The 26,603-nt window shown below is 38.2% G+C and overlaps 1 protein-coding gene across 3 annotated transcripts; it reads left to right on the plus strand.

Annotated features, from left to right (window-relative positions):
- Positions 1-2,180: 2,180 nt before the first annotated feature.
- Positions 2,181-26,246, plus strand: LOC135744201 (NACHT, LRR and PYD domains-containing protein 1 homolog). Of its 3 annotated transcripts, none has more exons than XM_065262193.2 (11): positions 2,181-2,829; positions 15,292-15,351; positions 15,462-15,605; positions 15,750-15,794; positions 15,982-17,686; positions 21,812-21,886; positions 22,013-22,096; positions 23,123-23,371; positions 24,369-24,455; positions 25,125-25,250; positions 25,564-26,246. In XM_065262193.2, exons 2-11 carry the CDS (start codon positions 15,348-15,350, stop codon positions 25,619-25,621), a joined length of 2,577 nt encoding a protein of 858 aa, XP_065118265.1. In that variant the 5' UTR covers positions 2,181-2,829; positions 15,292-15,347; the 3' UTR covers positions 25,622-26,246. The 3 variants fall into 3 exon arrangements, with proteins under 3 accessions (XP_065118265.1, XP_065118264.1, XP_065118268.1); XM_065262192.2 differs by having other exon boundaries at positions 2,181-2,810; XM_065262196.2 differs by lacking the exons at positions 24,369-24,455; positions 25,125-25,250; positions 25,564-26,246 and having other exon boundaries at positions 2,183-2,810; positions 22,291-23,259.
- The last annotated feature ends 357 nt before the right edge of the window (positions 26,247-26,603 follow it).

Below are 26,603 nucleotides of genomic sequence, written 5' to 3' on the forward strand. Positions count from 1 at the left end.
CATGGCCATTCGGTTCTGTATTTAATCCCTGTGTGTTTCAGTGTTCGTTGCAAGTCCGTCTTTGTATGTGCTCGCCGGTTTCTAGCATTGCTGGATTCTAGTCTTGTCCTGTCAAGTTTGCCTGTTTCTCTAGCCTGTTTTATTTTTCCCCCGTCAGTCTGTGCTCTCTGCTACCCGTAGGTGTTGGAGACTTCTCGCCCAGTTTATCCCCTGTTCTCCGCTCTCCCAAGCTGCCTGTTAAGACTGCTTTTCTCCAGCGTGCTGAGGAGTCTCGCTGCGGCTCTGCCGCTCTCCCATTGGGCGGTCCCTCGCTTCGGGAGCTGTCCAGCCTGCCCGGTCAGATTTCAGCACCACTAACGCTCTCTCTCTCTCTGCCCGCCTCAGGATCATCTCGCTCGCCTCCTGAGCTGGCTCTGTGCCCTAGTGAACTGTGGACATCTCTCACTGTGTCGTGTGTGTTCCTCTCTCTCTCCCACCGTTCGCCTGAGTGTGGCAGCAGGCCGGACGAGTGTGGTCATCCTCTCAAGCCCAGTGTGTGGATTCTGTTTTGCCGTCTGCTTCGGAGTGGCCATTGCGCCCAGACGTGCTTCTGACTTTTCCTTATTATTATTATTTCAATAAACTCTTCTGTTAATCTGCTCTGGGATCTCTCTCTGTGTTTTTTCACCGTAACAGTTATAGGGTAAATACCATAAACATACAGAATATTGTTATTTTTATTTTAAAACAACTTATTTTTAAACACTATAATTAAGCCAACACTTAATGTTTATTATCACATAACTTTTATTTAAAATAAAAAGTCATGACAATTTTTCATTGTTTTTGCGGCTTGGCTTCCTCTGTTGGTGTTCTTGTCCACTCGGATGATGAGTTGATGTTGTCTCACAAATGCTGTTCTGCATTACATATAAAAAAACATAAATGAAAGCCTTCAGTAAATGTTTCTTCACTGTGCCTTGACAGAAACAGAGTTTTCCAAGCCAGTTACGTTTATAAATGTTATGCTTACTTATGTGCTAGCTAACCTGCTACCGTTAGCTAGCAACTTTCTTGAAAAACATTGTTTGAAATGCGTGAGTCATGTATTAACAAAACCAGTCACCTTATCCAGCATGCGGAACCTGCTAACATCACTCGCAGCTGTACTCCACAGTGTGGAACGTTTTTAAAACCTCTTAAAGAAATTTCACCTCAGGATCGCGTTCCAGCAAACCTCCTGCAGACGACCGCGCGCTCTACACCTGCGCAGTAGTCTACGCATGTAGTCGTCTTTTGCTTTAGCGGGAGCTGATATCTGCTGTTGTTTCTGGTTTGCCATTGCATAAATTATATTTGGCTAAAATACTTGTGTTTACAGTAAATAAATTGCAAAGCACCACTTCAAATATGTCCGCAAATGTAGGAGTTTCCTGGTAAATAGGGAATAAGTTGCTATTTTTATTGTACTTACCTTAAAAAAAAGATAACCACATTAAATCAGCTTGACTTTTGTTATTAAAAGCAAGTAATATAGGCTACTAAAATAAAAGTGATATGCTGTTATATTTATTTGCCGATGTGGCTCGTAGACATTGACTGTATACAACATTCAGTAGTCAATATGAAAAATTCACAATAAAAAATAAATAAAACATAATTTCCCCATAGACTTGACTAAGTCATACATACCACGTAATATTACAATAGGTACCCTGTTGTTATAAAATACTTAAAGTATAAATAATTTATAATTCTTCATATTCTTACCCCCTTATTACCCCAAACTTAAAATATTATTCCCTTATACCTACAGGTTACCTACCCTGTTGTTACAAATAGGTACGCTGTAAATTCGGTTTAATTACGCGGTACTTTGCGGGTCGTAAAATAAAGTGTTACCGGTGATCTACTGCATTCATATCATCTTTGTTGTGTTTATTTAAGTATCAACTTAAGTCACAGATGTTTCTCCTAAAATTACTTGGAGAAATCAAAATAAATACAAACGAGACAATCGTCAAAATACATAAGTGTATGAAGTCACCATTGTGGTGATCAGTGTTTGCTTTACTAACACTGTAACCATTTATTTAATGATTTGTAAGTAATTTATTTGCACACACTTAGATATCCAACAACACTCATCATAAACCTCAACAATAGACAATCATCAAACTAATTCAGATAAAGAAGTTTTTTTAACACAATTTTGTAACAGCCAAAGAACACTCAACATTAAAATACATGAATCAATAGCTGAACTAAAGCAAATGTTGATCACCACAATAGTGGTTTGCTAAAAATAATTTTTTTTTAATGTTGATCTGTGATGAGAAAAAACAAATACAGTTCATGTGAAAACATACTTATGCTGGAATCCTAGGTATGTGTGTCTTTGTATTCTTGTTTTCTCTGTTTCATTTAAAAAACATTGCAGTTCTTGTGAAAGGTGACTTCCCCCACCTGATAGTTTGTTTGTGCAAGCAGTTTATTACAACCTACAGCAGGGGTGTCAAACTTAATTCCATCCTGGGCAACAACAGCATTACGGTTGTTCTCTGTTTGTATTTGTAAGACTATAAAGGTATCAACTCTTTTCTTACACTGCATAATTATCTTTGCAATCATTTATTAATAACTTAATTAATACTTAGTTTTGAAAGTAGAACCACACACAGTAAAAAGTACCCCACCCATGTGAACAGAGAGTCCAAAGTGCTTACTATTATGTAACTACTATTATGTCACTACTAAAGCCAAAGTCTGGTTAGAAAAACTATAGGCTCTCCCCTAACTCCATGACTGACTGGCAGAAACGTTCAACAAAGGTACTGGTTCATTCCAAAAGTAAGGTGTCTTTGAAAATTATGCTTTCAGGAAAAGGTTAAGTGGAAAAATTATGTCTGTATGTATTTCTTACATGCATTATATTTTAAAAACTTTGAAACATGACTCGTGATTTATTTATGTAAATGCTGTCATTTTTCAGTAAACAAAAACTTAAAATATTTGGTGTCTTAATGTTATTGTGCATTTGGATGTACAGGCACTGTTACATGAGTAGTTAAACAAGAAATTATGGTGGCACAAAATAAAACGTGGGAAGTTTTTAAGCGGATAAAAAATGAGAACTATTGTACGGTGGAACGGCACTTAGTTTGCAGCACTTTGACCTTGGGTGAAGTAATATTGATGGAAGTTTGAGCGAGTAGTCAGGAGCAGAGTCGTATAATAACAGAGTTACGACACTCACATAGACGTCCGTTGTAAGAATGGAATGCGGAAGTAACAGCGTTTCATGTAGTGACCGGTAGTGACGCATAGTTCCAAACGCAGCACTGAAGCCCATTCATTTCAATGGCACCTGCTGGTAAATCGATTAAATTACCGTTTCTCTTTACATTTTCGGACATTTCATTAATATAGTCAACGGTGATATTTTATGAACTCTGCTGTAGGTGATGATTATCGTTAATAATAACTAGTAAAATTGTTATATTTTAATGAGTTGTGTATAATGTGTGAATAATATAGTTTTAATGGTTTAATATTTTATAACTGGTGGCCATCTACTTTATACTTATCTTTTTTTATATATTACGAGTAACACTAGGGGGCAACAGCGACAAGCTAAATGCCTTATAAGAAAGTCACACTGCTTCACAATGCTGCTATGTGTTTCATTGTGTTTGGTAAGTAATACGAGTGATGTATCCTCGAAAATCATGTATGATTATATTAACATTTAATGTGAATTTAAAATATGAATTTAGTGTGTTTCTGTTATGCTTCACTGTTACAAATAACCGCGTTGGCGATCTTTTTTGTGATTTTAATATAGTAAAAGTGTAGGAATTATGTTTTTAGCAGATTGATAGCCATTTATATAGCCATATTTTGCTACAAAAATAAAAGATAAACTGTGTTGCTGTAGTTGGTATAGATAACCACAGTTATTTGGGTCACAATTAACTCTTTATTAACTGATTTACTGTATTTCCATCACTACCTAGTAAAAAAAACGTTATAAACACAATAAGTATAGTGATCAATTCCCATTACAAGCTAATATTTACCTAAAATAGCTGAAAACCTATGCAAACAGATTGACAGCCCTGCTTGGTTTGGAACTGTAGAACGTTACATGAATCACGTGACCGCGCGGCGGCGAGATCAAAGCGTTTCGTAACTCTGTTATTATACGACTCTGGTCAGGAGTAATGATGTTACTGTGTGCGAGGTCAAAGTGCTGCAAACAAAAAAAGTCTTGCCAGTGCTATAGCTTCAGCTGGTTTGGGGAGTTTCTTTTAAAGGACCAGATGAATGAAGATCAGTTGCAGATGATGTGTGAAACCGGCAGTGTTGGGAGTATCGCATTACAAAATATAATATATTACAGTAATATATTAGTTTTTGCTGTAACGCAGTAATATAACGCATTACTAATAACATTTTGGTAATATTTTACTCGTTACACTCTTAGTAACGCGCACGTTACAACAATGCATTTCAAAAATAGACCGTGTTATTTTTATTTTTTTATTTTTGACCAATGCGCGCGACCAGCATCCACACAGGAAAAATCTGCGTGTAAAATAGGCTGCGTCCCAAATCGCGTACTTCCATACTATATAGTAGGCGAAAAGCACTACTTCTCTTACTCTTTGCCTACTATATAGAATGGAAGTAGGCGGTTTGGGACGCAGCGTATGGCCGTTTCCAGGTGCTGTATGCAGCATGTTAATTTTTACTTTAATCTTGTATTTAAAATGCGATTTGGACGCGGGGGGGCGTTAAATATAGACGCATTTCTTAAAGAGCCGAATCTGGGAAGTCCGCGGCTGTAGGCATTGACTAAAGTGGTCGCAATCAGGTCTGGTAGCGTCGCACATGCATAATACTGCGAATGAGAGAACTAAGTAAAAGCAACAGAAAGTTTCTATCGGTCTCCCATGCTGCTTGAACCCCAGAAGTAAAGAGACTTTTAGAAATCTTGCCAGTAAAATACATATCACACCAGCAATGACAAGGTAAGCTAACGTTGCTATGGTTAATGTTAGAATCCTGCTGGATCCTGTTGGTATTTAGATCTAGTTAGCATGGCAGGGTTCTGACAGTACATATGTTCTATGTGGGAAATGTGTGGTTGTAGTACTGGTTTATTCCGACCACGCATTTCCCGGGTCTTGTCACTTTTTCCCCGATCCCTTACTCGTGATTATTTTCAGGTGTATGTAATTTACTTTCTCCCTATTTAAGAGTCCTTGTGTTTGTTGTCCAGTGCACGTTCGTCTTGTCCCATGCTTGTTCTATGCCCTGTCGGTTCCTGTAAGTTTTTGTATCATATCTAGTCTCGATCTGTTTATTGTGTTTGAAAGTTTTTTGTTAGTTTGTTAAGTTTAGTGTTAGTTTAGCGTCGTGTTTTTCCTTGTCTTGTTTTGCCTCCTCGTGGGTTTTGTTTTTCTGTTATCCCTGTGTGTTAAATAAATCCTGTAAGGGTGGATTCACTACAGTGGTTCAGTCTGTAGGAACGCCGAAATGACTGAGAAATGTTAACAGCAAGATATTATAAAACTGTGTATTTCTGGTCAATTTTCACCCTTCTGCAACTTATACCAATGACGGAAATAAGTGCAGTTATAATAGCAAAATATGTGGGAGAGCATTGCTAGAATATAAATATATTGAATTGCAATATGTAGCGTTTAAGTATTAACACTAAATCAAAACTACACAACAGATTTGTAAATGAAAAGGTTTAACAACAGTACTGACTTAAAGTTACAATTAAAATGGTTACACTATAAATGCATGAAATGGTACTTAATACAAACAATTAACTGTTTCCAATGTATGTGAGATATTACCTGATAAGATAGAGAAAGAAAGAAAGTTTAGAAGAAAGAGAATCACCATTAAGAACTGGAATCTTGGCCTAAAGGCCTAAACCCAAGAACTCAGGTAAAGAAGAAAAGCAGAGGGCAGAAAGCAAATGGCAAATGCCAAAAGGCAAAAGCCCAGAGCTCATGAAAACCAAGACCTTTATTCTCTATTCCTTGACCATGTGACTAAACCTAACATCATACATTCAAACTGACCAATCAGAAGACCACACCTTTAACCCCCACTGTATTGAACAAACAGCTGTAACAATAGTCTTTGTAAGCACAGGAATGCAGATGGTACAGTATGGAAATGGGGGTTGTGACAAGTTGTGACAAAGTAATCAATTCCTATATTTTTTATATTACAAATCTCTATATTTTCAATCCTACAAATCCGCCCTTGGCACCGTGGGCCACACGTAAGAAGACCCATGGTGACATAGTTCATAAGATTATGCCTTTAGTTGTGTGCAGTGGTCATCTTCAGACTTATTGTCCAAACTTGTTGCTGATTGATGAGACTTGAAGACGTCCTTCTCCTTTCAGCCCTGCATGAAAGGCTTCATCGAATGGAATTGCACCTTTCATAGTTATGCAGATTTCCATCGATACTTCACACTTTCACAAGAACAGGCCCTGAAGGGGGTTTCACTTTTGTCCTTCTCTTTGAGGCAACACCCAAGATGTGAAACAGCAGGAATCCTGTGATTTAAGCAAATGGCACAACATACAGCAAAGCATATGGCATTTGTTACTCAACTTTTAAATGGTCAGATTGGTCTTCAGCCTTAAATCCCTGTCAAATACATAAAAACATGGTCAAGGTGAGAATAAAAGAAAAAATAATAAAAGCTCTTACATTGGTTTTAGAAACATGTAAATGAAATGCTTCTTTTTAAACTTAACAAATGTTAGTTTTAACATACCACTTTGTCATAAGAAGCAATAACAACAATATATTCAGTGTAACCACATGATATTTAAAGATCTTAATTTTCCAGTATAACCATTATAAATGAAATGAACAAAAATAAAAACAAAGAACATGATAGTTTTAAATGTCTTACATAAAAAGCAAATTAAATGTCAAAATAATAGCAAAATTAATGAAATTATTAAACATAAAAAAACTCTTTATCAAGATTTCAATACTTGAGACATAAAACTTATCAAACTTTATGAAAAGAAACCAAAACAGATGCTTGACATCAGACAGTTTAAAATAATGACTGATGTGAGGCAAATTTTGTTTGCTATGGGATTTAATTTAACTGAGGCTATGTGTGAATACCATGCTGCAACAAAGGTGAGAAAGATAAAATTGTGATGCAAATTTGTTCCTGTTGTTAAAACAGGGAGCCAGTTTGATATTATAAGTATGAGATTGTAATCTGGCTCTGTAAATCTTCTCACACCCATATTTTTAGTTAGGAAGCATGGTAAAAGTGCTACTGGATCCTGTTATGAGGTAAAACATTTTCATTAATGCAATTAAATAACACAATGTAGCCACATGGCATTTTTGTGCTCCTCTTTAGGGTCTTACTGCAGCTATACAAGGAATAGCAGAGTTTACCACTTAGGAGACAAATCTTTCAACATAGAAACACATACAACTTGAAACTGGTAGACAATTTCAAGAGCAAAAGTTAATCCATTAACACAAGACGACTGGTCTAGAATACATGTAGCTTCAACAACCTCTCACTTAAATGTTTTGTCAAACACTTACAGTGGAAACAGTCAAGTGTTTTAAGAAATTAACTTCATTAGCCTATGTGTACCTACAGTACAACAAACAACTAGAATTTGTGTTCTATAGAAACAACAATGCATTACGAGCAATTACAAATCAGAAAATGCAAACAGGATAATCAATGAGAATGTTAAACACATGCTAACTGGCTGCTAAGCCACTAGCAAGTGAGGTTAACAGCTGGAGTCCTTGCATGAACAATGCAGTCAACTCAGAAAGAGTTTTACCAGCAAAACCAGATTGTTTACATCTGCCCTTAGAAAGTGATTTCCTACATTTCAAATAATAAGGTGGAGGTCTGCCCCTGCCCAGTGACCAGCATTTCTCCTCTGTATGGCCTATTTTATGACAGGAATTACAAAGCCTGTTCATTTTGCCACCGGGTTTGTAGCTTGGTTCTCCTGGAGCTTCAGGAGGTCTGTGACTCTCTAATGCTTCATTTACACCATGCGGTTCAGCATGTTGATGCATCACCCCAATCACTGAGATAGGAACACTTTTCTGGGTTCTGGAACATACATTCTCTTTAGTACAAGTAGCATATTTTTTAGTCACATCGTGCCAAGCGTTTGGGGAGACCTAGTGTCTCGCACAATTAGTTTAGCCCTTACATCTGCAATAATGTCTTTATACTTCTCACACTGTTTAGCCAGGGCTAACTGCTCAGATGATAGTTGATCTATCTGAGTTTGAAGATTTTGGATCTTTGCCTCTGACTTTTTTAATTCAGCGTTTTTGGTTCTCAATTCATCACCTTTATCATTCAGGATTGACTCAAAAATTCCATTATTTTTACGTAGCTGCTTGCACGTCATGAAATTTAAAGCCTCAATGATTTCAGCATGTTTGGATTTTCTTTGTTCACTACCAACTGTGAGCCACCATGTAAGAATATCATCAGTGGTAGCATTGTAATTCAAACCCTTTCTATATAATTTAGAAAGTGTAGGTTCAACTTTCTCGCTCCATAAAGCAAACAATATATCATTACTTAAATTAATCCCTTCCATCCCTGAGGAGATAATCTGAAATAATCTCTAACTGTACAACAGATAGGATATTTAAGGTCCTTCTTATTTCTGTTTCATACAATTCATGCAAATGGAGATTTCACTAACCATGCCATGAAACAATGAAAACAGACTTACCCACTGTGTGGTCAGAAGGCCTTTAACACATTCACAGGATTAACTGTGATAAAGTCCTCATTTAGTTGATCAAACAAAGTAAAACTCAGAAAACTCACTGCAAGGGATCCCGGGTTTCGGCACCAAAACTGTAAGGGTGGATTCACTACAGTGGTTCAGTCTGTAGGAACGCCAAAATGACTGAGAAATGTTAACAGCAAGATATTATAAAACTGTGTATTTCTGGTCAATTTTCACCCTTCTGCAACTTATACCAATGACGGAAATAAGTGCAGTTATAATAGCAAAATATGTGGGAGAGCATTGCTAGAATATAAATATATTGAATTGCAATATGTAGCGTTTAAGTATTAACACTAAATCAAAACTACACAACAGATTTGTAAATGAAAAGGTTTAATAACAGTACTGACTTAAAGTTACAATTAAAATGGTTACACTATAAATGCATGAAATGGTACTTAATACAAACAATTAACTGTTTACAATGTATGTGAGATATTACCTGATAAGATGGAGAACAGAGAAAGAAAGAAAGTTTAGAAGAAAGAGAATCACCATTAAGAACTGGAATCTTGGCCTAAAGGCCTAAACCCAAGAACTCAGGTAAAGAAGAAAAGCAGAGGGCAGAAAGCAAATGGCAAATGCCAAAAGGCAAAAGCCCAGAGCTCATGAAAACCAAGACCTTTATTCTCTATTCCTTGACCATGTGACTAAACCTAACATCATACATTCAAACTGACCAATCAGAAGACCACACCTTTAACCCCCACTGTATTGAACAAACAGCTGTAACAATAGTCTTTGCAAGCACAGGAATGCAGATGGTACAGTATGGAAATGGGGGTTGTGACAAGTTGTGACAAAGTAATCAATTCCTATATTTTTTATATTACAAATCTCTATATTTTCAATCCTACAATCCCTTTATTTTACGTCCGCATCTGGGTTCGTGTTCTGTATTTCCCCGATTCCTGACAGAACGAACGTGCCATAAAAGAACCCAGCGGACATGTTCACCGGTACTCGCCTGGCGAGACGGGGAAAGGGTTGCTGCCCCGCATACGAGTCGGGTTACGAGTTTTTTGACCCGCTCGTATGCGGACCCGAGGTCAACACCAGGCGGAACCCGAACCGCCGAACCCCATCGACTCTCGTCCATCCGAGAGGGAAGGACCGTTGGGATGTGGGGGTTCGGCGACCCTGAACTCTCTCCTCCGGCTCCAGAGAGCCGCTCCCCACCTCTGTCCCTTCGAGGGAAGCGTGAGAGAAGGATCTCCTGGGAGTCTTCGTCCGGGGGGTCCTCCTCCGACTTAAGAGTTCCACCACACCCTCTATCTGCTCCGCGACCCCGAAGGAAGAACAGGAGGAAGGGGGAGATTGTTCAGCCACCAGAACGCCCTGAGCCGTCGCCGCAGCCGCCGACGCAGTCGCCAGAGCGGCCAGAGCCGCCGACGCAGTCGCCAGAGCGGCCAGAGCCGCCGACGCAGTCGCCAGAGCGGCCAGAGCCGCCGACGCAGTCGCCAGAGCGCACAGAGCCGTCGACGCAGTCGCCAGAGCGCACAGAGCCGTCGACGCAGTCGCCAGAGCGCCCAGAGCCGTCGACGCGACCGCCAGAGCGCCCAGAGCCGTCGACGCGACCGCCAGAGCGCCCAGAGCCGTCGACTCGACCGCCAGAGCGCCCAGAGCCGTCGACGCGACCGCCAGAGCGCCCATAGCCGTCGACGCGACCGCCAGAGCGCCCAGAGCCGTGTACTCAGACGTCGGCGCAACCCCAGCCGTGAGCGCAGCCAGCACAACCCCAGCCGTGTGCGCAGCCAGCGCAACCCCAGCCGTGTACGCAGCCAGCGCAACCCCAGCCGTGTGCGCAGCCAGCGCAACCCCAGCCGTGTGCGCAGCCAGCGCAACCCCAGCCGTGGGCGCAGCCAGCGCAACCCCAGCCGTGGGCCCAGCCAGCGCCACCCCAGCCAGGTTTTGCCGATCTCGGCCAGAACTTTCCTTGGACTCACCCGAAGTCCACTCAGACTTTTTTCCCACCCTCCCACCCTGGACCACCCCCTATGAACTCTTGTGTTCCCCCACCCCCCCCTCCCTTGTTTATTATTTTTATTATCCCACCCTAATCCTTTTGTCATTTTTGCCTGTTTGCCCTTAATGTTATTTGTTATGTTTTCTTGGATGTTCTCTGTCTGTCAGTCGGTCTTGTCCGTGTTTAGTGTTCCCCCTTGAGGGCGTCTTGTAGCCGCCTTCGGAGGGGGGCGTACTGTCAGAATCCTGCTGGATCCTGTTGGTATTTAGATCTAGTTAGCATGGCAGGGTTCTGACAGTACATATGTTCTATGTGGGAAATGTGTGGTTGTAGTACTGGTTTATTCCGACCACGCATTTCCCGGGTCTCGTCACTTTTTCCCCGATCCCTTACTCGTGATTATTTTCAGGTGTATGTAATTTACTTTCTCCCTATTTAAGAGTCCTTGTGTTTGTTGTCCAGTGCACGTTCGTCTTGTCCCATGCTTGTTCTATGCCCTGTCGGTTCCTGTAAGTTTTTGTATCATATCTAGTCTCGATCTGTTTATTGTGTTTGAAAGTTTTTTGTTAGTTTGTTAAGTTTAGTGTTAGTTTAGCGTCGTGTTTTTCCTAGTCTTGTTTAGTGGTGGGCAGAGCGAGGCTTCGTGAAACACTGAAACAGTTGAATCAATTGTGCCGTATGTTTCGAGGCTTCGAAACATCAATCCGAAACCGCCTCCACAGTGACACCTAGCGGTCGTTTGCATGTCTTTACATGAAGCAGCCTTGACAAGATTTTAGACGAGCGCTGACAAATTGTATCCCACATGTTGTTTAATTGACACACAAGTGATAGAATGGGAGAGTGGATAGTGCTCTCGACTCTCATTCGTAGATCTTAGGATCGAACCTGGGAAATGTATGTGCTACGTCATCATAATAAAATAGTTTTGTTGTTGTTTTAACATCTGTTTGACAACTACATGAGCTTTTAGGCTCACAATTGTCGATAACTATAGGCTATTCGGGTGTATTTAATGAAAAAAATAGAATAGAGATATACCAAATAAATAATAAGAGATTCATAAAATATATCAAGCCATAATATGCCACATTGTTTACATATAAAGATCTTTATTCAAATATATAAATTGTTCTGTGTTGATAAACTCAACCAGCTACTTTTTTACATATAATTTCTCCAGCCTTTGAAAACCTTCTCACACAAGGGACACTTGCTGGCATGCATTTTTTGTAAGTAGCCTAAGTGTTACATACCTATGAGGAAAATTTACTTCTTTTCAGTAATTTATAGTATTTGATCTTGCCAAAAACGCATCTATGAGGTATTGTGAGTTTTGTTTCCTACCCTGTCAGTTTAAGATTCGAAGCAGATTCGACAGGTACGCCACCTTTCGAAATACTTGTGAAATGCACCGCTTGGTGTTTCGAATCACTTCATCACGTGACATGGGTGTTTCGAATCACATTTCGGAGCAGTGTTTCGAAAGATTTACGCTTCGGGATCTCGACACAGTGTCGAAACGTTAGTTTCGCGGGAGCCATCCCTAGTCTTGTTTTGCCTCCTCGTGGGTTTTGTTTTTCTGTTATCCCTGTGTGTTAAATAAATCCCTTTATTTTACGTCCGCATCTGGGTTCGTGTTCTGTATTTCCCCGATTCCTGACAGGTTACAGTCCATATACATAATAGATTGCTAGGCTATTACTAGTATGCTATCTACAGTTTTATAACAAACAGCAACCAAAACTACAACGTAGTGTAGACTTAAACATGGTTATCTAAATAGTACATTTAAACATGACTGTTTAAAGTTTTTACCAGCCTTTGTATGGGGAACCTATATTCATTGTTTGATGAAAGTGTCACAAGGTGACGATCTTTCCGGGGCGGAACCAAAAGTTGGGAAAGTTTGGTTCCGCCCGGATGTTTCCGCCCAGACCGGAGAACAGAAACACCGGACATCCGGCAGTCTCGCGAAGGCTGTAATCAGCCGATTAAGCACAACTGTGCATAGTTAAGAAGATCGCTGGGTGATTGGATAACTGGAGTACACAGAGGAGTATTTTAAGAGCAGTTAAAGCACAGTTTGGCAGTTCGGGCACGAGAGGGGGATCGACGCGGGGAAAGCTCCTCTGCCTAGGGCAGTAACAGTACAAACGTACCTTTTGAAGAGCCCGCAGGCTCTGTTGATCCGGGCTGCGCTCGGAGCGCGCGGAGAGAAGACAGGAGCTGCCTGGGGCGAAAGAAAGGCGATACGTGGTGGAGAAAAGGAGCTCCCCGAAGAGAGCATTGTGCTGACAAGTTGTAGTGTGTGCTGAGGAACGGAGCTGTGCTCATTGCTAGACGTGGTGGCTGTCTGTATTTCTCACTCTCTCGTTGTAGTATGCGGCAGACCTGCTGGAGTGAACGGAAAACCCTATGGGTAGAAGGAACCTGGTCTAAACAGCACTTTTGAAGAAGTAAAGCAGGAAGAGAATCGACCTTGTTGTACAACGTAAACAAAGGCTATCTGCTGTGAGTATACATTTTGGTGTGGAGCAACTTGCAGAAATCAACCTGTGTAATCGTTTGAAACCTCCAGGAGAAGGAGGGCGGCCCTACCCCTGGGACAGCGTGGTGGGTGAGCCGTTAGGAGCGTCAATCTAAGCAGCCACAGCAACGAAACATTATTCTGGTCGTATTTCCATCGCCCTTATTTCAGCCCAAGTGAAGTGGAGGACGCCGGGCGTTTCCTTTGTGTGTACACTTATAGTGTGGTGAGTGAGACTTTGCAATTAAGCTTTTCACGTTGGAGTGGTGCTGTGTATTTGCTGTGGGTTGCTGTATGTCTTGTCAGACGAAGCCCCGCATCATTCATTCTTCTACTGGGCGGAGGACGGAGAGGCTAACGACCTCAGAATTTGCCGCTACTATACGCAGTGTGCTGTTTCGGAGTACGAAGGGACGCAGATCAAGAGCTGTCAGTAACTGTGAGTAAAATATTGGAAATATTCGTGATGTAAACTTGCCTGTGTCTGTCTTGTCGCAGAGTCAGAGGCGAAAGGGTCCGCCGCCCCCGCGGTCTCTACAAAGGGGCGCCCCTGTCCAGGATTCGATCGCCCTACGGGCAGTGGAGATAGGGCAGCGCTCGACCCGGTGAGGTGGTGTGTGACCTTCGCCCCTCTGCTGACCTACGGAGGAAACTATACCTACCCAGAGAGCTGTAAACAGCAGAGCCGCGACCACCTGTGGAGAGAACGGAGAACGAGAATGAATAATTGGAGAACAGACTGTGCAACGTGATACCTACCCAGAGAGCTGTAAACAGCAGAGCCGGTGAGGAATACTCGAAGTCCAAGTAACAGTGTTTTTGTGTCCTAGTGGCCACCTGTGGAGAGAAAAGGAGAACGAAAGTGAATAATTGGAGAACAGACTGCGTAACGTGATCCTTACCCAGAGAGCTGTAACCAGCAGAGCCGTGAGATATACTCGAAGTCCAAGTAACAGTGTTTTTGTGTCCTAGCGACCGCCTGTGGAGAGAAAGAAGAACGAGAATGAACATTAGGAGAATGGACTGTGTGGAGATCCAGTGGGTGGTGGAGGAGAGCCTAGAGTGGCCATTATTTTAAGTTTCCCTTTTCCCTTCCCTATTTATCCTTTTAATTAAATTAAATAAAGTACATTTTTAATTTATGCTTACCTTGTGTGTCTGGTCATTGGGGTGGCTTTGGGAATCTCCTCGAGGTGGAGAAAGGGGCGTGACCTTATCCACATCTGGGTCCACCCCTACCTGTGACAAAAGTAACTCAAAAGTAACGCAAAAGTAGTGTAACTCATTACAGTTCAGAGTCAGTAATATTGTAATGTAACTAATTACTTTCAAATGACAGTAATTTGTAATATGTAATGTATTACGCTTTGGAAGTAACTTGCCCAACACTGGAAACCGGGAAGATAATACTTATACTAAACAACATGTCTTCCGGGTGGGTGGTGTCACAGTGGGTGGTTTCAGCTTAACTTTCTCTGTATAGTTTCTCAGCTGGTATATGAATACACATCTCTGTGTGGATCTAAATGTTTTTATCTATCTATCTATCTATATATATATATATATAGTTTTAGACATTTTCATATCAGTGGCAGAGAAAAGCACTTTCATTCTGTCTATAATTTTAAAAATGTATGTGAACAAATTAAAAAACTGGTATTATTTCTTTATATATGAGTGATTTAGAAGTGATAAAATTTATAGATGTAATCATCTTAAATTCTTAGCAGTTGTCTTCAGTGTTTACCTCTATAGTCAGCGATGTACAGCAGTTATAAACTGTAAAGTTAGAGCAAAGTTTAAAAATGAGATTGAGATTGCTGTATTTCAGGTTGGACTAAAGACTTGTTTGTCTTTGGAGTCAGAGTTTGATTTTACTGAGGAGAGGTTTAGTATCTTTTAGTATATTGTAATATTTACAGTTCTTTTGTAACTCCATAGCATTTTTCTTTCCGAAACAGGACTGTTATGTTTGTACATTAAACTTGGGATCTTATAGCAACTGCACAAGAAAACAATGGGTTAGTATATAACATGATGCATATTATAAACCCTTTTATGTTATATTTTTATATTGTATTGTATCATATTACGTTAAATTCATATTACCTACATTTCATTGTTCGTTTAGAGTTTGACTGTAATAAGGACATTTACAGAACTCATCCACAGACAAACGTCAGTGCTGTGGCTCAGAATAGAAGCAATATTACAGCACCTGTTTTTAATAATTGCACAATAACCGGCAATGTTCCCATAACACATAATGCTTCTGGTAAGAAAAATCTGTGTTGTGTTAATGCTGCATGTTTTTAGCCTTACTTATTGCTATAGTTTAAAATACCCATGTATACAGTATACACAATGCATATGAAATATCTTCTATCAGTCTGTCAACCAAGTGTTTATTTTTCTGCAGGTATCGGTGGATATCACCCTGACAGTGACAAAACACCACCATCAGGTGAATGAGTTTGATTGTTTGACTAACTTACTGAAGTGATTTAAAATAGTTAAGAAGTTAAATTGTGTACTGATAACTTTTTTATCATTATTTACAGTATTCTTAAAATGTCTATATCCTGTAGAAGCATAAATATGTTTTCCAAAAATACTTTTTATTATAAACATTAAATATTTTATTTCTGCAGCAAACTCAGTGATTGTCCAATATAAAAAGCGAATTTGCAGTGAGTACCAGCATGTTACAGAGTATAACTCACTGCCTGGAGAAAATGTGCTGCTGTGTCAGCGCTACACTGAACCTCTGATCATTCAAAGACATAGAGATCAAAAAGAAAGAGAAGAGGAGATCTCCTCAAAAGGAGAAAGTTTTCAGCAGGTCCTCAGCTCCAGGAGCAGTCATGAATCTGTCCTGAACTCTCTGTTTCACACAGATGACCATGGGATCACTCCTAGAGCTCTCATACTGCAGGGAAACTCTGGGAATGGAAAATCTTTTGTTGTGCAGAAGATCATGATGGACTGGGCATCTGGTAACCTCTACAAAGATCAATTTGATGTTGTGTTTCACTTGAAGTGTAAAGAAATTAACTGCATTCCTGGTGAAAAGAGTTTGTTGGAGCTCTTGAGCTGGAGTTGTGGTTTAACTTCAGATGAGATCTCACAGATGCTCCAGTGGTCACCAGAGAGAGTGCTCTTCATTATTGATGGGTTTGATGAACTCAGACTCCCACAGGACGATAATAACGTGACATCCCCCACAGATCCAGACCAGAGATGCACACCTGTGCTCACCCTTTGTGCCCTGCTGAGAGGACATCTCCAGGTGAACTCCTTCCTCTTGGGCACCAGCAGATCAACAGCTACAGACACTTTAAGCAAACTGCTCAAGAAACCTCAGCGTTTCACTGAGATTATGGGCTTCTCTGAAAGGGGGGTGGAGGAGTATTTCCAGAAGTTCTTTCAGGATGAGAAACTCTTCAGGAACGCTTATACGTTTGTGAAGTCAAATGAAACCCTGTTGACTGCCTGCTCCATTCCTGTTATCTGCTGGATCATCTGCACAGTTTTCAGAGAAAGATTAAATGATGGTGCAGATATAACAAGTGGTCTGGAAACAACCACATCCATATATGTTGACTTTGTGTTCACTTTACTGGAGCATCACAGTCAGGGTTTGAATCAATCTGTGCCAAACCTGCTGATGAGTCTGGGACAACTGGCAGAGAGAGGGATGCTGGAACAACAAGTTCTGTTTGATGAGAAAATTATAAATGAAACTGTGCAAGATCCTGCATGCTGTCCATTTCTGTGCAAGTTCCTCTTTAAAAGAAGAATTCAGCAGGAGACAATGTTCAGCTTCATGCATCTCAGCTTTCAGGAGTTCTTCACTGCTCTGTACTATGTCTGTCTGGATAAAGACCAGGCCATGATGAATCTTACCAAGCTATGTACCATTAGACACACACTACGTGAATCTTTTTATCAGCCACCACGTTTTTCGGATGTGGTGAAGTTTGCTTTTGGTCTATTAAATAAGGACTTGCAATGCACACTTATAAAGCATGGTCTGTTTGTTCATCAAAATGTAGAGGCCGATCTGAAACAATGGTTTATAAATAAGATTTGTAAAAGACCATGTTTCTTAGATCCATTTGTGTTTAACTATCTTTATGAACTGCATGAAAAGAGCTTTGTGGAAGAAGCTATGCAGACCTGGAATAAGATTCATATACGTAGCACAATCTTACGAAGAACAGACTGTTGGGCTTTGATGTACTGCGCTCAGTGCTGCCACAGCGTCAGATCACTCAATCTTGGTTCTTATTGCGAGTTAACACCTGACAAGTTGTCTATAATTCTGCCTGTAGTCCACAAGTTTAAGAGTTTAAGGTAAGTAATTAAACAGTTCCTTAGTGGATACATAGGGGGTTGCATTCAAAGGGGTCATATTATGGTTACTGCAACTTTATTTTGTGTATCTGGTTTAATACAGTGTGTTAACATGATATAAGATATAAAACACAATTTGTCTCATACAAAAAAATCTTTCTGAAAAGCACAGTTTGCTCTAATTGGTCAGCTGAGCAGGGCGTTGTGATTGGCTGAATACCTCAAGCTTGTAGTGGTACTTTGCAGGTCTTATACATGCACACACTATACATAACACTAAAGAAAAAGGAAAACCTGAAATAGCATCATATGACTCAAATTTTTTTATGTTTATCCTTAAGGGCAGGTCAATACCAGGCCATAATTTTTTTTATTTGATTAACAAATGCAATTCTAAATAAAAATACAATGTTTACATCAGGGGTCGGCAACAGGCGGCCCGCGGGCCAAAAGTGGCCCGCCAGCAATATTTTCTGGCCCGTCGGATTATTTTGAAGTCCGTTTTTTTTATCATTTTTTTTTTATCAGATACTACTTTTATTTTAAAATAACAGTTTACAAAAATGGCCCCGTGTACGTGTATCATTCCTTCGTTCGTTTTTTTTTTTTTTAAATTAAAACCAAAAAGAAAATAAAGAAAAACTACTTGTTTTCTATTAAAACTGTCACTGTTCCTGTAGAGGAACACCTAGGTTTACTTCAATATTTTGGATGTAAATGTTTATTGAATCATGACAAACTATATATTTTTGGAAAGGTCTAAGCCTCTAGAATACATATTTCAGCAGTGTTTTATAAAATAAATTATGTAGGGAGAGTAATTGATTCAATTGTAAAGAGAGTGCGCCTCAAAACATTTATGTACTGCTAAATGGCATTGTCCCACCGGTGGGATGCCTACAATTACTTCAGTGTTTTGCATATTAATTCTTATCCAATCATGACAAACTGTATATCAATGGAAAGCTCTAAGAGTGTAGTTTTCATTTGTCATCATCATTTTGGGAAAATGTTGACATAGTGTGAGTCATTTTCTAAAAGGTCACGGGCCCTCAAGCAGGCCCACATTGTTTTTACATATTTATGACACTAATACCCTATCCTAAACCTAAAAATCTTGACAAACTATATATCTTTGGAAAGCTCTAAGAGTGTAGTTTTCATATTTCATCACAATTTTTGGAAAATTATGACGTAGTCAGAGTCAGTTTCTAAAATGTCACGGGCCACAGGTGGACCCAATTTGTTTTTACATATGTATAGCACTAATACCCTGTTCTAAACCTAAAAAATCTTGACAAACTATATATCTTTGGAAAGCTCTTAGAGTGTAGTTTTCATATTTCATCAAAATTTTTGGAAAGAAATGACGTAGTGAGAGTCAATTTCTAAAAGGTCACAGGCCAACATGTAGGCCCAATTTGTTTTTACATATGTCTAGCACTAATACCCTGTTCTAAACCTAAAAAATCTTGATAAACTATATATCACTGGAAAGCTCTCAGAATGTAGTTTTTATATTTCAAGGTCATCTGATGATAGAAATAATGTAGTGACAGTTTTTAGATACATGACCCCACCCCCCATAGGAATGCATATTAATTTTATATATTCATAATTCTAATATCATATTATAAATCTTCAAAAATGTTGACAAACTATATATCATTGGAAAGCTCCAAGAATGTAGTTTTCATATTTCAAAACGTTTTAGCAGTTATAATAATGCAGTGACAGTATTTCATCAATTTGTGACAAGAGAATGCAGCAAACCGTTGACATCTAGTGGCCGTTGTTGGTAAAACCACTAAAAGTGTTACACAAACCTCATTTTTTGTGATTTTAACTTAAAATTTGGATCACAACTGCTTGAGACATATGGCCTCATGTTTACATTATTACTTTTGTGAAACATTTTCATTTTTATAATTTTATTTATCAAATTAATATGTTATTGCATTATTTTTAATTATTATAATAAATTTAAACTGCTATAACAATTTTTCTGTTAAATATTTTCACATCCAGAAACATCAGTGAAAAACCTTAAATTGTCTTCTTTAAAACAAGACCAAGATTAGTCTTTTAGACCAAAAAATGCCAAAGTTATATTAATTTGAAGCTACACATCAACTTTTCACCCCCCACTCAAAAGGGTGGAGTGACAGGTAAGTGGTTAATTATTTCCTGAACTAAAATCAAACGACTTTTCCGAATGTGTGCTCAGATCAAAAATAAAAAAATGAATGAAAACGGGTTCGGACAAATTTTAATGGAACACCTAGCAGACATATACCAATGAAATAATTTTAAACAGATCAGGTACTAACAGATTACATTTAAATAAGGGTTTTAATAGCAACCATGCTTTCCTGTAGGTCTCATTCGCTTACAGTCCGACTTTTGAACTTTTTTCATTATTATTTTTCGCGTATAACACACTGATAATATGTATTAGATAAAAAATATTTGCACTAAATGCTGCACAAAACTCTTCCTCTAGCCCAGAGGTCTAGCCCAAAAATGCGTATAATAGCTAATAGTTTAATCTTAACGGGCCGCTGTTTCTCGTTCTCTTTCTATACCAGCGCATCCGCGATCATAACTATAATAATTGCAGAGGTATGAATTCATGAATCAATTGCAAATTTACCTCGCAAATCATGTCAATGCGTCACGCGTGAAGACATTAATCTCCGTGACATCGCAAATGACTGAAAAGTAATTGCAGGCTTTTAAAAACCACAATAAAATATGATACAAAATAAACTCTTTTACTGCAGTAATATTTTAACTAGTTCACTTTTAACGTATTTGAAAGTAAACAGTCCTTTGTCAATCACTATTAAAAACATGTGGTAAACGTAAACGGGTCTCCATGCCTCCGCGCATAGCTGCAACTCCTCCTTCTCATCGTCTCATTCACTACTCATTTTTTTTCTTCTGTTCTCTTACTTGAACTTGGGGCTCGAGCCCGACCTTAAGGTTCGACCTGCCTTCGAGAACAGCAAGTAAAGTTCGTTTACCGTTAATTATTAAGACCAATTTGCGAATGGGCAGGCAAATTCGTAAAAAAATTAAAGTAATCCGCCAAAATATGGTTTTACATGTCTATTAAAATAAAGCCATTATTAATTTTCCTAACGCATAGTTCTTTGATCTTTGCCTCCGTTTAAAACGTTATTGGCAAAGGAGCAATTTGTTTGAACAGCAACTCTGCAACCAACAATGGTTTCGGTTTATGCTGGTTAGAAATTTGAGTGAGAGGCTTTGTCCTATTTAATTTATTATTTATATTTCATTATTTTTTCTCTGCTGACAGTACAATGTTAAAATAATATTTATATTGGCACGAACACAATTTTGGTATACCATTTATAATTGTTATAGGTTACTTCATCTCTCTCTTTTCGTTAGAGACATTTGAATGTGATATTCTGGAAACGAGCTAACGTTAAGTTTTGCGGACCCGTCAGGTCGGGAAATAAAGCAAGGTGAACACAGAGTGTATTTTAAGCGGTTTTGAATAGAATCTTGTGGGAGCTGGACAAAAAAAAACAGTCCAGCGCAGACCTCCATTAACCTTAGGTCCCGTATAAATATTAATAAAAAAAGGAATAAAGTTCAAAAGTCGGACTGTAAGAGTCTTTCATGAGAGCATAAATGCCTGTAATATATTACCACTATAGTAGCCTACTTGTTTTTAAAAAATAATGTTTTTATTGATATATGATGCCTGTAAAGGTGTTAAATAAAATTTTTGTCTAATCCAGTAATTCATTTTTTGATCTGAGCACACAGAAAACCCGTGGTGGTTAATTTTTTCATTTTTGTTTTTAATTTGAAAAACGAATGATAAACGGATCCATATCCATGTTTTTAGCTATTTTTAATGCTGTCTTTCGTCTTTTAAATAGGAAATAAAGACAATGTTTCTTGACAAAAGATCAGATAGCCTATACTACGCTAATTCAGAATAAGACACGTAAGTGTGGGAACAGCAGCTGGCCCGCCATCTACTGGCTAAAAAAAATATTGGCCCGCGGCCAAAGTTACTTGCCGCCCCCTGGTTTACATGAATGATAAATTAGTCTGTACAGTAATGCTCTGGATTTGATTTTGAAGCTTGAAAGTAGGAAACCTAACAGACTCTGATCTTGTTGATCTGATGTGTGCTGTTACAGGTGGAAAGACCCAAAGGTAATGTATTTATAATATCACTTACCCAAAATAAATATTTTATGTACTTGGCACCACATGCACTATAATTCTTTAGTGTGCATTATTAATTGTTCATAATTAATTTTTCTGTGCTGTGATTTGCAGGGTTAATGTTATCCCTGAATGTCCTGCAGATGAACATTGTTCTGTCAGATCACTAGAACTGTCAGTCAGTGATGATGTGTCCAGGTGAGATGTATAAAGAACAGGCATAGCTGCTTAAAGTCACAATGAAATAGAAATAAAAACCTTTTATATTGCCTGGAATAATGTGATAATATTTTACAAATTACTTTTCTGTGAGCTTTATACATGATTAAATCCTGTGACCTTATAATCTTTAATCAAAAACGCAAATCTCTCTTTTCTTTCAATACAATCAGTTCTGGAAGGACTTCTTAAATAGACTTTTCTCATGTTTGCCAGAGAAAATTGACTCAGTGGGTAGCACTGTTGCCTCACAGCAAGAATTAAGGTCCCTGGTTTGAGCCCCGGCAAGGTCAGGTGGCCTTTTTGTTTGGATTTTGCATGTTCTCCATATGTCAGCATAGGTTTACTCTGGGTGCTCCAGTTTCCTCCCAAAGGCCAAAATTTGTTATTTTGAGCGGACTTTCAATAAATAAAATTACTTTGGAATGTGAAATGTGTGCTAACTAAGGACTTTAAAGGTCTCGTTCTTTCTGTGTTTTTGAAACTTTGATTGTTTACAGTGCGCAATATAACATGTGTTTATGTTTCACGTGTAAAAAAAAAACACTGTATTTTTCACACAATTGACTTATCTGTGTAGCGCAGTTTTCCCTGTCCTTAAAACGGGCTGATGTCTTTCTTGGTCGTCCCTCCTTTAGAAATACATAACGAGTTCTGATTGTGTAGTTTGTTTAGTGTGTTGTGATTCCTGTGGGCAGAGGTTAGTTAAAAAACTAGTTCTAGTGACGTCATTAAAGCAGGAAGTAGAGGGCTGTAGTCCAAACCGACCGTCCGCTAGGCTTTAAAAGGGGAATTCTGTAAAAGAAAATATATCGCCTGGCAGTGAACTTTGAGCTTTATCATTTTACAGGTATTATTTATGCTATTATAGCAACATTACACACTAACTAGGGTTTAAATATGGGATCAGAAACAACGTGAATATTGTTAGCTTACAGACTCACAATAACAAAATAGTTTCTGTTCCTCTAACTGATATTAACTTTGTTTGAATTTTCTTTTTAGTGTCTGCTTAGGTTTTTGTTATAGCAATGTGGTACGGTCACTTGGTCTCACTCTACCACGGTCAGAGGCTATCGACTGGGCAAAGCTTTTTCAAATATTTCACAAGACAGATTTGGATGCCTTCACGTCTGCCATCCATTATCTGCCTGAACTTAAAATGCTGGAACTGAAGGTTGACTTTCTGAATAAAAGCTTGTCTCTTTGGAGTCTCTCCATCAGCCAGAATGTCTCCAGTCTAACAGAACTCAAGTAAGAAAAAGATATTTCATTTTCATTTATTTATTCATTCATTTATAAAGCACTACTTAAACAACAGAGTGTTGACCAAAGTGCTGTACAGTAATCAAATACTTCCATAATGTTGAATCCTTGCTCAATAAATGAGTTACAAAAGCAATGTAGATAACCATAATGGTTTCTATGAAAAATGTAAAAGATTCAGTTTTGAAACTAAATGTTTCAGAATTGTCGTTCAATTACCTAATTTGTACTCCACTTAAATATAGCAACATTTGTGTCGCGTTATCTGTGAGGCTCTTATGATTTGTTTCTGTTGTTTAGTGCAGTTAAATTTAACTTAGTTTGTTAATGAAGTCTACCATCTTGTACAATTACACCAAAGAAGTGCAAATGTAACAACTTAGCCAATATGTGCGTAATTGTAACATTTAGAGGGTTTGTTGTAACACTTAGTACAAAATTTGATGACACAAATAATTCAGCACTATTCTGTCTATATACTAGAGATGAATATTGTTTGTACAAATAGATATCCACACATCCACCATTTATGGTCCCTCTTCTAACCGTCCTTGTATTATGCATATGGATGGATATTTTTAAAAGGGCTGCATAATTAAGACAAAAAACATAATTGTCATTTATTTCCCCTGCTATTTAAATTGTAGTTTAATTAATAGTATTTACATTGTTTTCATTACCACTGTACACTTGAGGCTTAGTTGTAACACTGTTACATCTAACTTTGCTTTGTTAAAAAAATTGTTTTCAATCCAAGCTATCAGTTAGGAGTTGTTGACATGTTTAAAATTGTGTTATGTTTTAAGTGATTAATATTTAAGGTTGGACCCAACTCAGAAAAAAAACAGGATTTCATGCATATCATCATCATTATTTTTATGAAATTGTTCATATGAATATGTAGAAAGTAACACATAAAGAATGAACTTACCGAACCCTGAAATACAGTAATTTGTTTAATCTGTTTAATGTGTGTGTATTGTAGGATAAATGCAGATTTTTTACTGGAGGAGGGAATTGAGATCTTGCAAAGGTCACACACAAGGCCAAACTGCACTTTGACAATTGAAGGGTTCGTATTAATTTAACTGTCTATTCATCCTTGTCATAGCAGTGGTCCATAAGCGTGCATTACTCCAGTTCTTCTACAGCTATATGTGTAATGTGTAACATGTCAGAGGAAAAGCGGCCCTCCCAGCTAAGCCTGGTTTGTCATAAAGGTTTTTCTCCATAAGTGGAGTTTCGGTTCCTTGCCACTGATGCCCTGTTGGTTTGCCTACAAGAGACTGCAGACATTAGCTTGAATTATGGTTTAGTTAATTCTGTTAATATAGCTTTTATTAAAATGATCCAACTGGAATGTTAAAGACATTTTTGTAGGTGTATGCACTTAATCATGTTGCTACAATAGTTGAAGAAAAGTATGCAGTGTTTTATTCGATTTTAATCTGTTTTTGAGGACAATAACATTCACAATATATATTGTAATCTATATTTAACAATTTTTTAGTTCTCTGCCGTTTCTTCTTTCTTCATGTAAAGCAGAAGCTTTATAATAACTTTGTGTGAGGTGCAAAATAAATTTTTTACTTATTTATTCTTGCCATTTTGACACTTTTCTTGGCACATTTATTAGTGAGGAACAACTTAATATAAACAAAATGTTATGCAGATCATATAAAGTAGTCTGCAGTCTGTCAGGTTTGTGAAGAGCTCAGTAGCTTTCTGTGTTGTTTTATAGGTTAAGATGCAACAAGCAATCTCAAAAATGCACACGGCCTAAATGGACTATCCTTGAACTGAGCTGCAACCAACATGTGGTGATTTCTGTGAATTGTCAGGGTTTTACTGAGGAGACTTTTGAAAGGTAAATTAGTCTTATCTAAGATTTTGATGGTGTCAGTAACAATAAGAACTGTGATATGCCATTAGCAAACAAAGATTTACTGTTTTTAGGTTATTAGTAACTGTGCAATTCTACATGAAGCAATTTGCTTTTGTATTTGTATAGGAACTTATACAGTACAGTATAGGACTTACATGAATTATTTTTTGCTACTGTGTTTTGTCTTGATTATAAATTAATATCTCTCTCTCTCTCTCTCTCTCTCTCTCTCTCTCTCTCTCTCTCTCTCTCTCTCTCTCTCTCTCTCTCTCTCTCTCTTTCTCTCTGTTTTAAGGCCTTTGTTTTGGAACAAAATCTACAGTTTGATAACTAACAGTAAACTAGAGAGCTGACGTTTTTGAAGCTGTGGATGAAGATAGAAATGAAATATATATAGGCTATCAAGTGCAGCTGGATGTTGTAGTTATGTTCTTATTAAAATCTTTAAAATTCCAAGGAACTGTTTTTTTTCTGTAAAGCACCTGTAAAACATGCAATGTTTGTACCTTTTCTGTATTTCATATACTATATTTCATTTTTTTATTTTTTTATTATTTTTGTTTTAATTTACTATAGTTTTGTAGTCAAAGTGAAAGCATGGAAGTCTCTGTAGATATTGTGTTGTGATGTTAAAACTTTATTGTCAGTCTTGGTGTTGTTGATTTTATTCACAAAGAACTTCCAAAGCATGATACATGACAGTAATCAATACACTTTAGACATCTTAAACATTTCTTATATAACCATGTCAGAAATCATATTTTAATCATAACAGTCCTATTACTTTACGATCAACTATTGTTACACATGAAAGAATTACAGGACATGACATCCTTTGCTTGTGTGTTTTATACCTTTCAAACATGGGGCCATTAAAACTGTTATGGTAATACTCCTAAATTCTCTTTTTTTGTGCACATGAAGGATAATTAATCGATGCCGCACATTCAATGAAAATAAACAGCTAATTTTGTTTCACTGTGTAATAGTAACTCCATGACTAACTGGCAGAAACCTTCAACACTATTAAAATATTTGATGTTTTAATGTAATTGTGCATTTGGGTGTACATTAGCTCATTAATTAATTAATGTTAAATAAAAATAGGTATTTGGCTTGCATTGATGTCACAGGTGACGTTTTGAATGAACGACGGGCGGAACCCGGCTTCCACATTTTGTATGAACGACGGGCGGAACCCGGCTTCCACATTTCGTTTCCGGGGTTTCCCCGAAGTCAAATTAAGCCTGATTGCGCGCAGGTGGGGATAATTTGCACAGCGGTCGCTGGTAGGCTGACGAGGGGAAGAGTCAGCGTATAAAAAGACCTTTGTAG

This window comes from Paramisgurnus dabryanus, chromosome 6 (genome assembly GCF_030506205.2).
Source record: "Paramisgurnus dabryanus chromosome 6, PD_genome_1.1, whole genome shotgun sequence".
Taxonomy (NCBI): domain Eukaryota; kingdom Metazoa; phylum Chordata; class Actinopteri; order Cypriniformes; family Cobitidae; genus Paramisgurnus; species Paramisgurnus dabryanus.